Raw genomic sequence first — 13,543 nt, 5'->3', positions numbered from 1 at the left:
AAAGGTCAAAGAGGAAGGAGCAAAGTCAGGAGGGAAAACATCACAGAAAAGGGGCAAGGTCAGGAGGGCAAAGGAGGGGGAGGTCAGTCAGGAGGGCAAAGGTCACAGACCTGGGGTAAGGCTCCCAGGGTGCCAGTGAAACTGGGAGCTGGTGGCCCATGATGGGGGTATGGGGCACTAGGGCCTGAACCACTGAGAAGCTCAGCCCCGAAAGGGGTCCCACCCCATGCCCCTCCCTGATTCCCTCTGTATCCAGGGCTCATCCAAGATGCTGAACAAGGATGTAGGGTGCAGAGGACCCAACCCATGTCTGTGCATCCTGAGACACCAGCCTCCAGCAGCCCCTCCCAGCCAGCTTTTCCCCAACCTAGACCAGCAGCAGGGTCTTCTCCCTTCTCTGGGGCAGAAGATGAAGGAACATTGGGACCCAGCCCTATCCCCACATCCTCCCCAACAAAACAGAAACCCAGCTTCCCCATTGAATATGCGCACCCGAACTCGGCTCATTTTCTGGGGGAAAGTGTACATGGTACACAGGGAAATACGGTAACACCAGAACCACAGGAGCTCTGACAGCTGCTAGGCCCAGCCAGATAGGCATCCCCCAACCCTGACAAAGCTTCTCTCTCCCAAGGAAACAGGGTGGGAGGAGTGGGGGTGTTTTCATAAGCCCTTCCCATCTCTCCCAGCCCTGAGAGCAGCAGGTGTGGGCAGGAGGTGCAGTGGCAGCCTGAGGCCCCATTAAAACAACAGCTTTAATTAAAAAAGACAAGGCAAAAGATTGCAAACGAGCCAGCCGCAACTTTAAAACAAAGGGTTAAAAAAAGAAAGAGACACGCAGCCCAGGGAAGGGCAGAGGAAGGGGAGCAGAGGTCACTGGACCAACCCCTCCATACCCAGGCACCGGCAGGGCCCCTCAAGCACCCCGCGGAAGACCTCGTAGCGGTGGTTGAGGTCACGGCGGCTGTGCATGTGATAGCGGGAGCCCAGGGCGCCCTGCGGGGCTGGCACCCCATAGAATACCCGCCGGATGCGGGCATGAACAAGTGCCATGGCGCACATGGCACAGGGCTCGCGTGTCAGGTACATGTCATAGCCAGTGCAGATGTAGGGCAGCCCCTCACGGGGGGAACCATCTGCCAGGGGCTGGAAGGAGCAGGCAGCAAAGTCCCGGTAGTTGTAGACACCGCCACCTTGTCCATGGGCCACCAAGTCAATGCCCACCATAGCAGCATGCAGCAGTGGGTGCAGCCCCCTGCGGCAGTCGTGCCCCACGGCCAGCACGCACCCCGTGGCCGGGTCCACCACAGTCACACCAGCCGGCACCATGCCACGCTCAGCCCCACGGCAGGCAGCATCCAGAGCCTGCTCCATGTGCCTGGCCATGGAGACACACTCCTGGGCCGTGAAGAGGGTCCCATCCAGCGCCCGGCTGGTGCGCTTGTTCTCGTGGAAAGCCGTGGGCCAGTGGGTGGCCGCCTCCTCGAACTGGCACCGGGTGAGGGGCGGATGGGCCGGCACCCGCACCAGGAAGGGTTCACCCAGTCCCTGTGTGTGCACCCGGCTGTGGGGTAGCAGCTGAGCCAGCGTTCGTGGGATAGCTCCATCCTCAGCCAGGCACACAAGGACCTCCAGGCCAGTGGCTCGCGCCCGCACCCGCTTCAGGTGGGGAAGGCCAGGCAGGGGCAGCGCAACTGCCAGCTCCTGGACCAGGCGTGAGGTCTCCGCCTTGAGCAGAATGGGGGCAGCGTAGGCCGACACCAGCTCCACGCCCCGCGACTCCAGCTCCGACAGCACCGGCTCCGGCACCCACGCCACGACCTCGCCCCCCGACTGCCGCCGCCTCCGCTTGCAGTCTGGCTCCATCCTCCTGGGCGCTGCTGGGGGGGCATTCATGAGGAGCCCCCCTTCACACAACTCTCCAAGTTGGGCCCCCCGAGCCTCAGACACACCCCCAGCACTGGAGACTTCCCCCAGGCTAGGACACACCCCCTATAGCCCAAGCACAAGGACCATCCCCAGCCTTAGCGACCCCTCAGGTCAGCATCCCCAGCCCCAGGGACCCTTTCTGGGTCAGCAACCCAAACCCTAGAGACCCCCCATGCTCAGGGGCCTCAGATCAGCACCCTAAGCTCCAGCCCCACCTCTCCCCGCTCAAGCCCCACAGCCCCCCAAGCCCAAGAACCCCCACCAGGTCAACTCCCCCAAAGCCCAGGGACGGACACCTCCTCCCACAAGTCAGAACCCCCTAAACCCCAGCCCCCACCCACAGGGCAGCACCCCTAAACTCCAGGGACCGCCCTGGTCAGCACCCCTAACCTCCACCCCCACAGCTCCAGGGTCCCACCACGCCCCAAGCCCAGGGGCCCCCTAGGTGGGCACCCCCAAACCCCACAGCCCCCCTGCCCCAGACCCCCAGGTCAACACCCCCTCAAGCTCCAGCCGCCCCACCCCGCAAGCCCAGGGGGCCCTACAGGCTGGGCCCCCCAAACTCCAAGGCCCCCCCCAGCCCTGTGACCCCCCAAGCCCCGGCAAACCCCCCCACGTGGTGGTTTCTCTCGCCCTCACCTGCCGCTGGGAAGTAGGGGTGGATTCCTGGTGTGGGCCCCACCCCCCTCCGCCTATTGGCTAGCGGTGCCGTCAATCTTTAAGGAGCCAGCGCCGATTGGCCAGGCGCAGCCAGGAGAGGACGGACCACAGAGGGCAGAGCGGCCCCGCGGGGGGGGGGGGTGACCATCGAGAGAGGTGGGGTTGAGCAGAGCGGCGGCCGGAAGCCGGAAGCGCGGCAGGCGAAAGTGCGCGCGGGCCGGGCAGGCCTGGCCGGAGCGGGGCAGGGTATGGCGGCGGCGGCGGCGCCGCGGGGAGCGGGGCCCAGCGGCGGCGGCGGCGGAGCGCGGCTCCTATGGGCCGTGTCTCTGCTCTGCGTCCTGCTCGACTTGCAGCTGCCAGGTAATCGCTGCCATGACGACGGGCCCCTGGGCCGCCACGTCACGGGGTCTGGCCCCGCCCGCTTCCCCCCCCCCCGGTCAGGTGACCCGCCTCCTGCTGGCGGCTGTTGGCCCCGCCCCCTCGCGTGGTGCCTCCCACTTTTGCCCCTGGTCACGCCTCTTGTCTCCTAGGTCCCGCCCCTTGCCTTTTTCTCCCCGCCCCCAGTTATTTCTGCCCTGTTTCCTTGGGGCACTGTGACCCCGTCGTTCCGGGGGGGGGGTGGGGAGATACCCCGTGGCGAGGCAAAGCTGGCAGGGGCAGGGGCAGGGGCGGGTAGGAACAGGCTGGGGGGGTGGGCAGAGCAGGGGAAGGAGGCAGGGAGCAGGAGCGCGCTGGTCCCGGCCCATTTCTGAGCCGCCCCCTGGCCCCGTGCAGGACTGCTGGCGGCCGGGCAGGCGGAGATCGAGAACCACCTGGAGATGGGGCGCAAGCTGCTGGCGGCTGGACAGCTGGCCGAGGCGCTGTCACACTACCACTCGGCCGTGGGTGAGTGTGCGCGTCCCTGTCTCCCCCCTCCCAGCGGGAGCATCGCCCTGGGACGGGGTGGGGGTGGGGGACAGCGGCTGCGGGGCAGGTGGAGGTGGGGGTCGGTGGCAGAGGGGCTGAGTGAGGCCGGGACCCTGCTGACGTGCTTCCCCCCCACCCCACCCCAGAGAGCGACCCCAAGAACTACCTGACCTATTACAAGCGGGCGACCATCTACCTGGCCATGGGCAAGTTCCGCGCGGCTCTGCCTGACCTCTCCAAGGCCATCGAGCTGAAACCCGACTTCCTGGCCGTAAGTGAGTCTCCGGCAGGCAGGGTCGCATCCTGCCCCTGCCGCCCCCTACCCCCCTCCAGCCCCATGCGCAGCTCCAAGGCCCAGGCCCAGGGGAAAGCCTGGTCTCTGCACTTTGCAGTGGAGAGGGCGCTATGCATCTGCCAACATGCTCCTCCCCAGCAGGGGTACAGTCCCCATTAAGGCCTGTTCCTACCCCAGTCCCCCAGACCCAGAGTGAACCCAGGTGTCCTGGCCCCCTCCCCACCCCATCCGATAAAACCCAGGTCTCCGCCCCCACCAAACTGAACCCGGGGCCCCGCTGCTGCGAGGAGGGAGAGGGTTGTGGGGTGGTTTCCATGTCTTGGAGAAACCTCAGGCAGAGATGGTGTTACCTTACTCTGCAGCAGGGATGGTCTCCCCCCCCCACACCAGTCTGACTGTAGGATAAAATCCCTTCCAGCCCCCAGCACAGCATCAGTCTGTCCCCAAGTAGAAGAGCAAGACCCTTCAGCCAGGTCGTTCGGGGGTCAAGTCTGAGCAGGGGCACTGGCCCAGCCTGGGCACCATCCACATCAACACTGCCCTGGGGCAGTAAAGAAAACCCTGGACCTATGTAGTAATGAGGGGGACATTCCTTCCTAGGTCAACCCCAGAGACCTGTGAGACCCCACATCCCTCCGCTCTGCTTTATCTTGGGCTTGCAGGTGTCTTTGCTGCTGCCAGTACCAATCCCTCCTGCTAGGACTGGGTCCCGGGAGCCTTATACCACTCCCTCCTAGCCCCCACACTGGGATTGGGCCCCAGAGGCCCAGCACTGCCTCCGCCCAGCCCTTTATGCTGGGATGAGGTGCTTAGTGTGAGGCTTGGGGCTCCCTGTGGTTCCAGAGACTGGGCAGCAGGGCAGTGGTGGAGAGCACCCAGCGAGGGTGTTGAGGGACAAGGCCGGACATGGACCTGAGCTCCCACACCCCAAGCCACTGTCCTTCAGAGCCTAGTCCACCTCCTTCCTCCCCACCAGCCCATTATCCCCTTTGAGGACCTAGGGCAGGCGAGCTGCCTGGTGCCCCATCCCGAACTCCCCCTCGCACCCAGGCATGGCGACTCATGGGGATGCCTCATCTTCCGCCTGCCTGGCACTGAGCAGCCACCCATGGGGCCCTCAAACCGCAGTGGGGAGCTCCAAGCTGTTACTCTTCTTTGCTGCCAGCTCCTGATGCAGCCTGGGGAGCCACCCTGGTTCCTGCCACAGCAAATGGGAGGGGCCCATAAGGATGTGGGGAGCCCAGGGGTGGCCTGATGCTGCCACCCCCAAAACATGCCCTCTCTGCCCTCCAGGCTCGGCTGCAGCGCGGCAACATCCTTCTGAAGCAAGGCCACACACAGGAGGCCCGGCAGGACTTTGAGGCCGTGGTGAGCACCACAGAGGCCAAGCTGCCCTGTTGGGTCCCCTGGGACTTGGCCCCTGCCCCCAGCACTGCTTCTTTTCCCCCACCCCAACCAAGGGGAGTTGTGGGGCAGTGGGAAGCAGAGTGGAACCAGCCCTTGCTTTACCTCCCCCGGCAGCTGCGGAACGACCCTGGGCACAAGGAAGCTGAGAGCCAGCTGGCCCGAGCCACCGAGCTTGAGGTGTCCATGCAGGAGGCCCAAGCAGCCTATCGGAGGAAGGACTACGCTGGAGCCATCAGCATCCTGGAACATGCCATCGAGGTAGCCACTGCACCGGGAAGTGGAGCACTGCCTTGATCTACCAGCCCCACCTCTTCATGGCCTGTGCCTGTTGGTTGGAGGCTATCTTCCACCAGTCTCCTGCCAGGTGGTGGCATGAGACTAAATAGGGAGCCCAGCCCACAGGGATCAAGCTTCAGCCCACACAAGGCACCACAGCTGTACTCCCTCCTTGACCACAATCAGGCACTCCCTTTCCTCTCCCCCCCACAAAATATTTAACTCCTGGGGGTCATTGCTGCTCTCAGCCAGATGCATGGCTGCTGCCCTGGCGGATGGGGGCCAGGAGAAGGGAATAGGTCTGTCATGACCCAGATGCTGCCTGGGGCAGGAGTGTCTGCAAAGTAGATGGGCGCAGGAGCCAATGTGGGCTGAGATGGGCAGATGGGATGGAGCAGGGAGGCTGGGGAGTGCCAGGATCCTGTTCCAAAGGTGGCAGAGCAGGAGCCAGATAGCTATTACCCCCTGCCCCCAGCTGCTTCCAGTGCTGCTGCAGCACCCAGGGGATTGTCTAGTCTAGCTGCTCTTCTCCAGCCAGGCCTGGGGGTCATTCCCCAAAAGCAGTAGCGGCTCCCAGGAGGGCCATGAGCAGCACATGCCCCTGTCCTCCCCACCCCAGGTGGGTCTTGTTCTCTGGGGTAGGATGCGTGGTTATATCGTTATGCCGGCTCTTCACCACAGATCTCACCATGGGACCCCAAGGCGAAGGAGCTGCGAGCTGAGTGCCACCTGCACCTGGGAGACCCCGCCAAGGCCATCCTGGACCTGAAGCCCACCACCAAGCTACGCAGCGACAACCGGGCTGCCTTCCTCAAGCTGAGTCGCCTCTACTACCGCCTGGGCGAGCACGAGGAGGCCTTAGCGTGAGTCAGGAGCTGCAAGGGGGGGAAAGCAGAGCCATTCTGGCTCCAAAATGACTGTGGCACCCTGCTGTGCCATCACAGTAATGTGGGACCTGTCCCTCCCTCCCTCCACCTAGCCAGGTGAGGGAGTGCCTGAAGCTGGACCAGGATGACAAGGCCTGCTTCTCCCACTACAAGCAGGTGAAGAAGCTGTCCAAGCAGCTAGATTCTGCGGAGGAGCATGTCACGGCACAGCGGTGGGTGTCACCCCCGGCCCCATTCTGGAGTGGCAGGGGGGAGCGTCTCTATGCGACTTGGGCATCCTTCCACTCTGGTGTTGCCTTCCCAGGGTGCAGCCCCTGCCTCCCACTAGTACACAAGGACCCTTTGCGTGCCCCAGCCTTGGCATTTCCATCTCCAGCAGCTCTGGGCTTTCCTGTGTAATTCCCCACCATCCTGGGCTGGTTGGCACCTGGCTTGCTTTGGGCATTAGTCAGCAACCCCCACCCCCAGTCCTGCTGCAGCCAGTGCCGCCTCCTCCCCACCCCATTTCCAAGCTCCTCCATCGACATGCATCTCCGTTTCCCGGCCAACAGGTATGAAGATGCCATAGAGAAGTACAAGGCAGCTATGAAAACAGAGCCCAGCGTGGATGTCTACACCACCAAAGCCAAGGTCCGGATCTGTCACTGTCTTTCCAAGGTGAGCCAGGCTGCTTCCTCCACTCCTACTCCCTTCCCTCAGCCCTGACCCCTTCTTGTTAGTGCCAAAGGGGACACCAAAACGTAGAGACTGGCTGCGTGAGGAAGCCACAAGCTCTCCCCCTGGTCTGTGGTGGTTCAGGGACTGCATTTCCCACATCTGTGTGGGAACCCAGAGGCATTTTCCTTCCCCCAGTGCGGGGTCTGGGCACGCAGCACCATGACTGCAACCCCATGCAGGATCTGGATGTTCTTACAACACAGGGCCACTAGGTGGCAGAGCCACCCGTTTGCATGGAGCAGGCAGCTGGTACACATAAACACACGTGTATGCACCCACCTGCACTGACGCACCCTGCATTCTATGTAGGCATCTTCTCCAGGGGTTTTGCTGGGGATTCTTCCCCCTGGCATCAGCCATGTGTTGGGAGGGAGCATACCGCTGCATGTCCAAGGCCAAAGGAGGAGGTTTGCTCATCTCCCGCTCCTGTCCATTCCTGGTAGGATCACTGGCTTTCCCCAGCTCACCATAAGCTCTTTCTAGTTTCTGTGGTGTCCAGGATGTCTAAGAGTTCATGGAGAACTCAAGGGCATCTCTACAGCGCCATTGGGGCCAGAAGGGTTGTACCCCTGGGTCAGACCAGTAAGGCCCGTGAGGTTTCTCACCTCTTCTGTGTCCCTGCTGGGCAGCTTCCTCTCTCAAGACGCACAGCTCCCAAGGCTCTTGCCCCCATCCCTCTCAGTACCCCACAGCCTGGAAGAGGCAGAAACTCAGAGCAAAAGCTGGGCCAGGGTGAGGAGAAGAGAGTCTCCACTGACCCTGATCTCTGATGCTGCAGCTACAGCTGGTCTGGTCTGAAGGTGCCTACTCCTAGTCTGGCTCTTGACACCAGGGTAGAAGCAGTGGCTGAGCCTCAGAAAGAATTACAGAGCAGCCTGGCAGGGGAGAGGAAGTCTCATCTCATCTCATCCAACCCCCTTCTCAGGGCAGGACCAGCCCCAGCCAAACCCTCCCAGGCACGTCCTTGTCTGACCTGGTCCCGACACACCCCCAGCCTCGTTCACAGCTCTGAAGCCCAATGGATAGAGCAGGGGGCTCTGGGCCAGGGGAAGCTGGGGCCAAGTGCTGGCCATGCCCTGCTGCTACTCAGGGCAGGTCCACGCCCTGGAGAGACCCAAGACAGAGGCTGTGCCCTCCTCTGCAGAGGAAAGCAAAAGCTCTCACAGACCAAACCAGTCTGCCCTCAGTGCAGCATGGGTCTGACCATGAGCAGAGGGCAAGACTGTAGCCAGGACTCTCCAGGGTTGAGTCCCAGCAGGAGTATCGGCACAGCCCATACTCTGTCCCCAGGTGGGCTGCAGTCAGCACCCCGTGCCTCTGGGGAAAGCAAAATAAAACCCCTGTAGCAACAAAAGGGAGGTAAATAGCTTCCTACATATCGACCCACAGAGCGTAGTACAAGGTCCCTTCCTGCCAGCGCAGCCATCATCATGCAGGCGGTGTATGGCCAGGCAGTGTCTACATGGGGGCATCAGGAAAGCAAGAAAGATTCCCTGCCGGGATGCATCCCTCACCTCTGTTAGCAGGGCTGTCTCAGACCCACTGGATTTTTTTTAGTTGTTGGTAGGAGAGGGTAAACACCCCACAACTTCATAGCAGATGGAACGGAGGGGGGACCCTCCAGGTGCTTGGGAACTAGGGGTTTCACCAAGAAGCAAAGAGGGAGCTGTTCTTTAAGCGCTGACAGGGCCCAGAGGTTTATTCTGCCCCCAACAGCCAGTGGGATCTAGTCGGAGGTAGGCCAGCAGGGCCCAGGTGTATGCATAGCTGCCCTCCCCCCACCTCTGACTCAGCCCTGCCACTCTCCTCTTCCCTCCCCCAGAGCAAGAGACCCCGGGAAGCCATTGACATGTGCACAGAAGCTCATCAGCGGGACCCCCGCAATGTCTTTGTGCTGCGTGACCGGGCCGAGGCCTACATCCTGAACGAGGAGTTTGAGAAAGGTAGGGCGCAGGCATGGGCAGGGAAAGCCCAGTTGGAGAGCTGTGGGAGCACAGGGTCTTCCCCCAGACTCCCTCTCCCTCTCTCTCTCTCCCTGGGAGCTTTCAGGGTGCCCTACCAAGGCAGCCTGGGGTCTGGCAACTGTCTGAGCATGGCCCTTGGGAGAGATGACACCTTTTGCAGAGCACCAGAGTGCTGGAATTGGGACTCCCCTGGGTTTGTCTAGGAGGAGAAGGGAGAGGTGGGACTGAGAACCAGGACACCTGGGTTCTAGCTCTGGTTTTGCCACTGCCTGTCCCTGACACTCCCTCCACACTCAGGCTTTGGCCCTGCCCCAATGACAGGCTCCAAGGAGCTCTTCCTATAAGGAGAGCCAGGATAGAGTGGTCCCTGCCATTGTCTCCCCTCGTGCATCATGGGAAATTAGAGGCTGGCTCAGAGACTTGGCCTGGAAATGCGGGTGAAACAACACGGCCGGGCATCCGGAGGCAGCTTGCGGCTTGAGAGCAGCCTTCAAGTCCCGGCAGAACTGCTGAAAAGAGGAGGGGAAGCTTCTTTTCTCTCTAACCGTGAAGAGGAGGACACAGACCCATGGCTTGAACTTGCAGTCGGTTGCCAGGAGGAAATTCCTCGCTGGCAGAGCAGGCGGGCAGTGGGAGATGCCAGGGACATTGTGAGCTCTCCATCACTGGAGGGGTTCAAGGAAAGGTTGCACAGCTACTGGTCGGGGATGATCCAGGCATAGTGATAGTAAGTGTATAGCTGTAGGAATTTCCCAGGCTTCTGGGCTTTGCTGGTTGCAGCCCCCCTACTTCTGCTATGTGTCACGGTATCTTTTAAGTCTCCCCCAGAGGCATTGGGTGTTGGCTGTAGCCCAGGCTGGGGATGGACCAACACTCAAGCTGGAGGGTCCTGGCTGGAGGCTATTGCCCCTCCACTCAGGGTCAAACTGATGCCAGATTTGAGGTTGGGAAGGGATTTTCTCCTTGGGCAGAGGGGTACAGAGTGGGAGGGGAGGTTTTGCCATTCTCTGTATAAGGTCTCTACTTGGGTTCTCTTGAGCATAGATTCATAGATATAAGGGTGGCAAGGTTCCTGAATAAATGTGATATATTAGGCCAACTGAGTGGTTGGGAAAAAAAAAATAACTAGGTGACCCTAATTAGATGTTAGGGTCACCTTTTACAGAAGCAGGGCATTGACTGCCACAGTCCTCTGCTCTCCCTGGGGCAGGTTCGGGAGTGATGCCTGGTACTATGTCTGGGGTGACGGTTGCTTTGCCCAGAGGTTGGATAATGGGTTTGTCCAGTATGCTTTGGACAGGGCTGATCCTGTCTCAAGCAAGGGATTGGACTCAAATGACCTTTGGAGTGCCCTTCCAGCCCCGCTGCTCTAGGAATCAATGGTTTGTTCCTCGGAAGAGGTTACGTTGGCTGAGAAAGTGGTTGACAGTCACACTGCATGCATACCTGATGCATGTTTTGCATGTTTGTAGCTGTGGACGACTACCAGGAGGCCAAGGAGTTTGACATGGAGAACGAGGAGCTTAAGGAGGGGCTGGAGAGAGCCCAGAAGCTGCTAAAACAGTCCAAGAAGCGCGACTACTACAAGATCCTGGGTATCCGGAGGTGGGTATGCAGGCACTGTCCCACATCATACACGGCCGCATTCCCCCGCCCCCCCCCAGTGCTGGGCACAGCGGTCCATGTTGCTGGCAGAAGGGACGCCACCGCCTCCTGGCTCTGCAGAGGTGACTCAGCTCCCGTCACGCTCCACCGGAGCCCCAGTGAGCTCTGCACAGCCTTTCCCCTAGTGCCCCCAGCTGCAGAATCACAGTGCTGAGGCCTTTCGGCTCTCCGCAGCGCCTGGCAGATTTTGCGGAGTTAGCATTTCTGCCTTTCCACGGGGTCGGAGCAGTGCAGGTTCTCCTCAGCCAGTCATGCTCCAGAACTGGTTGCATTGGGCATGGGCTTCTGCTGCGGGGGTCATGGCCTTTGTCTGGGGCCTCCACAGGGACAGCCCTCGGCCCTGGCTTTCCCTGGCAGCTGTGCACAGGGAAAGCTGAGCATCAGGAACAAATCAGACCAGGACTGGTTCAGACTGCTGTAATGAGGCCTGCCTTTGCCCTGAGATGGAGCTTGAGGGCCCAGCCCACCCAACTATGCTATGCCTGTGAAAGGGGTCATGGGAGGTTGCTGTCTGAGCTGGCTTGTTGGCGGCCACAGCTCTGTTCCAGGCCTGGGCTGGCAAGTGCCTGGTCCTCAATGGGTTCCTCATTAAGCTAATGGGGGGCTGGGCTGGCCTCTGGACATCCCATCACCCCTGCATCTTTTCGGGGTCCCATAGGAATGCCAACAAGCAGGAGATCATCAAGGCCTACCGCAAGCTGGCACAGCAATGGCACCCGGACAACTTCCAGTCGGACGAGGAGAAGAAGGAGGCAGAGAAGAAGTTCATCGACATCGCAGCTGCCAAGGAAGTGCTGACGGACTCAGGTACAGCGATACCGGGGGGGGGGGGGGGGGGCCAAGTGTCATGCCCCCATGGCACCCAGTGACGTTCACTGAGCCTAGGCAGCAGCATGTGAGCAGGGCCCAGAGACAAAAAGAGACTTGCCCAGAACCCAGGTGTCCTCACCCTGGCGCAGCCCCCAGTCCCTCCCCCATTACGTGTCCTAGAGATGGGGAATTCTGGATGCCAGGCTGGGCCACAGTCCTTAGGAGCATGGACCAACCGGGACAAGACCCACGTGGGCTCCTGGCCTTGTAACACAGCCCTGCACCCATATTCCCTCTGGATAACGGAGCCCCCACCTTCAGATATGTTCTCCTTCCTTCGTAGATATATGGGTGTAGGCTGCAGCCCAAGCTGGGGCTTCCCTATGAGCAGAGACTAACAAGGCCAGGTCCGTTCCCTGTGGAAAAAGACACTTGGGGTGGGGGAAGAGTAAGGCAGCAGGGACTGATCATGGCCTGTCTCACTGCAAGAAAGCAGCCCCAGGCCCTTCTTTTCCACCCCCTGGGGAATTCAAGGCTCGGGCTTTGCCCCCATGCACCAAATCCAAGAGCTCGGCCCAGGGCTGGGACATGTGCTGCTTGGAGGGGTAGTGGAGGCACCAAGCAGGGGGTGAAGGACACGAGAAGCACCTTGCCCTTCAGCTGCACCAGAGGCACATCACAGGGTGGGGAGGGAGTATTTGGGGGCCACGGGGCTGGCTGCAGCGTATGAGGGCCCTTCGGAAAACATTTACAGGCAGGTCATACAGGTGCTGGGCTGGCTGGGCTTGGCTCCGCTCTCAGTGCATCTCTCCCTTGCCTCCCCTTCCCCCCACAGAGATGCGGCAGAAGTTCGACTCTGGCGAGGACCCCCTGGACCCTGAGAACCAACAGGGAGGTGGGGGCCACGCACACCAGTGGCCTTTTGAATTTAATCCCTTTGGCTCTGGTAACTTCCACTTCAAATTTCACTTCAACTAACTCTGGGGCCTGCAGGCCCTGCCCCCTCCACCTTCCCCGACAGTGACATGGGGAGAGAGAAAGCAGGACGGGAGGCAGCCACACACTCCCCGTCTCCATCCACATGTCAAATGGTCTTTGCCCTAGTCCCGTCGTGGGGCACCAGCCATTGCGTTTGGCTGGGACACAGAAAGAGTCTGAGGCTTCACTGCATCAAGGAGGCTTGGGTGGAGGCCGAGAGCCTCTCCCAGCACCCTGGGATCTCGAACTAAGAGGAGATGGGTCCCACCGGTGGATGTTGGAGAAGCGCCAGGGGGTAACTGCCTACTATCAAATGCCTGGAGGGGACAGCGGCAACATCCATCAGTGGAAGGGGTTGCTGCTTGCCATGGGGCTCCTGTTTCCTATCCAGACCCCGAATGGTGGGCCCTGCTGTCTTCCCCTGGCATCTCCTGCTGCATGTGTGGAGAACGGGGTGCCGGCTGCCCTGCCCACCCCCAACCCCTTCCAGTCTCCAAGCTGGGCAACGGGATGCCTGGAAAAGGTGCCTTGGCTCCTCACCAGCCTCCAAGGAGCCCCTAATGGCACTCCCCCCTCTGTCCCCGTAGGAGCAGGGGGCTGCGGACCCCTGTGGAGCTCTCCCTACCTCAGGCTGTGCTTTCTCCCCCTGCTCCTCGATACTGCCCGAGGGGGTAGCTCAGCTCAGTTTCTCCCCCCGGTTCTTTTGTAGATACACTTTGGACTCTGGGTTCTCGGCTCAGCTGGTTTGTGGGGTAGCAGAAGCGTCCCTAGGGCTGCCTGCAGGGACTTCAGCTCTGCCCTGTGGACTGCGTGTTTCCCCTCTGTCCTCTCTCTGTGTCCTAGCCTACATCCCCCCTGGAGTCCAGACAGTGCTGGTGGCAGACCGCTGGTCATGGGGCACTGCCCATCTTCCCCACTGTTCCAAGCCACAAGCTCTTTACCACCAAGTGCCTTTCTCCAAGAAGTCAGCCGGGCCTTGGACCACACGTGCACCAAGGAGGCCGCCTGGACCCCCCCAACCCAGAGCCAAAGGGCTGCCCCAGGAGTCA

At 61.1% G+C, this 13,543-nt stretch overlaps 2 protein-coding genes across 3 annotated transcripts; one reads left to right on the top strand and one right to left on the bottom strand.

Moving 5' to 3' along the window:
• Positions 1-737: 737 nt before the first annotated feature.
• On the bottom strand, positions 738-2,653 carry ADAT3 (adenosine deaminase tRNA specific 3). The gene is made up of 2 exons (XM_090052554.1): positions 2,569-2,653; positions 738-1,877 (listed from the first exon to the last, which is right to left on the bottom strand). The coding sequence occupies exon 2, from the start codon at positions 1,864-1,866 to the stop codon at positions 874-876; it is 993 nt and encodes a 330-aa protein (XP_089908680.1). The 5' UTR covers positions 1,867-1,877; positions 2,569-2,653; the 3' UTR covers positions 738-873.
• Positions 2,654-2,759: 106 nt separating this feature from the next.
• On the top strand, positions 2,760-13,221 carry LOC149861524 (dnaJ homolog subfamily C member 3-like). 2 transcript variants are annotated; one of them, XM_090052458.1, is made up of 12 exons: positions 2,762-2,949; positions 3,364-3,474; positions 3,642-3,766; positions 5,084-5,158; positions 5,312-5,455; positions 6,155-6,336; positions 6,453-6,572; positions 6,912-7,017; positions 8,900-9,020; positions 10,514-10,646; positions 11,365-11,513; positions 12,352-13,221. In XM_090052458.1, the coding sequence occupies exons 1-12, from the start codon at positions 2,838-2,840 to the stop codon at positions 12,492-12,494; spliced, it is 1,521 nt and encodes a 506-aa protein (XP_089908584.1). In that variant the 5' UTR covers positions 2,762-2,837; the 3' UTR covers positions 12,495-13,221. The 2 variants fall into 2 exon arrangements, with proteins under 2 accessions (XP_089908582.1, XP_089908584.1); XM_090052456.1 differs by having other exon boundaries at positions 2,760-2,949; positions 5,084-5,455.
• Positions 13,222-13,543: the final 322 nt, after the last annotated feature.

Source organism: Crocodylus siamensis, chromosome 6, assembly GCF_052110815.1.
Source record: "Crocodylus siamensis isolate JL-2025a chromosome 6, ASM5211081v1, whole genome shotgun sequence".
In the NCBI taxonomy this organism is placed as follows: domain Eukaryota; kingdom Metazoa; phylum Chordata; order Crocodylia; family Crocodylidae; genus Crocodylus; species Crocodylus siamensis.
This window is presented reverse-complemented; position numbering and strand designations above follow the sequence as displayed.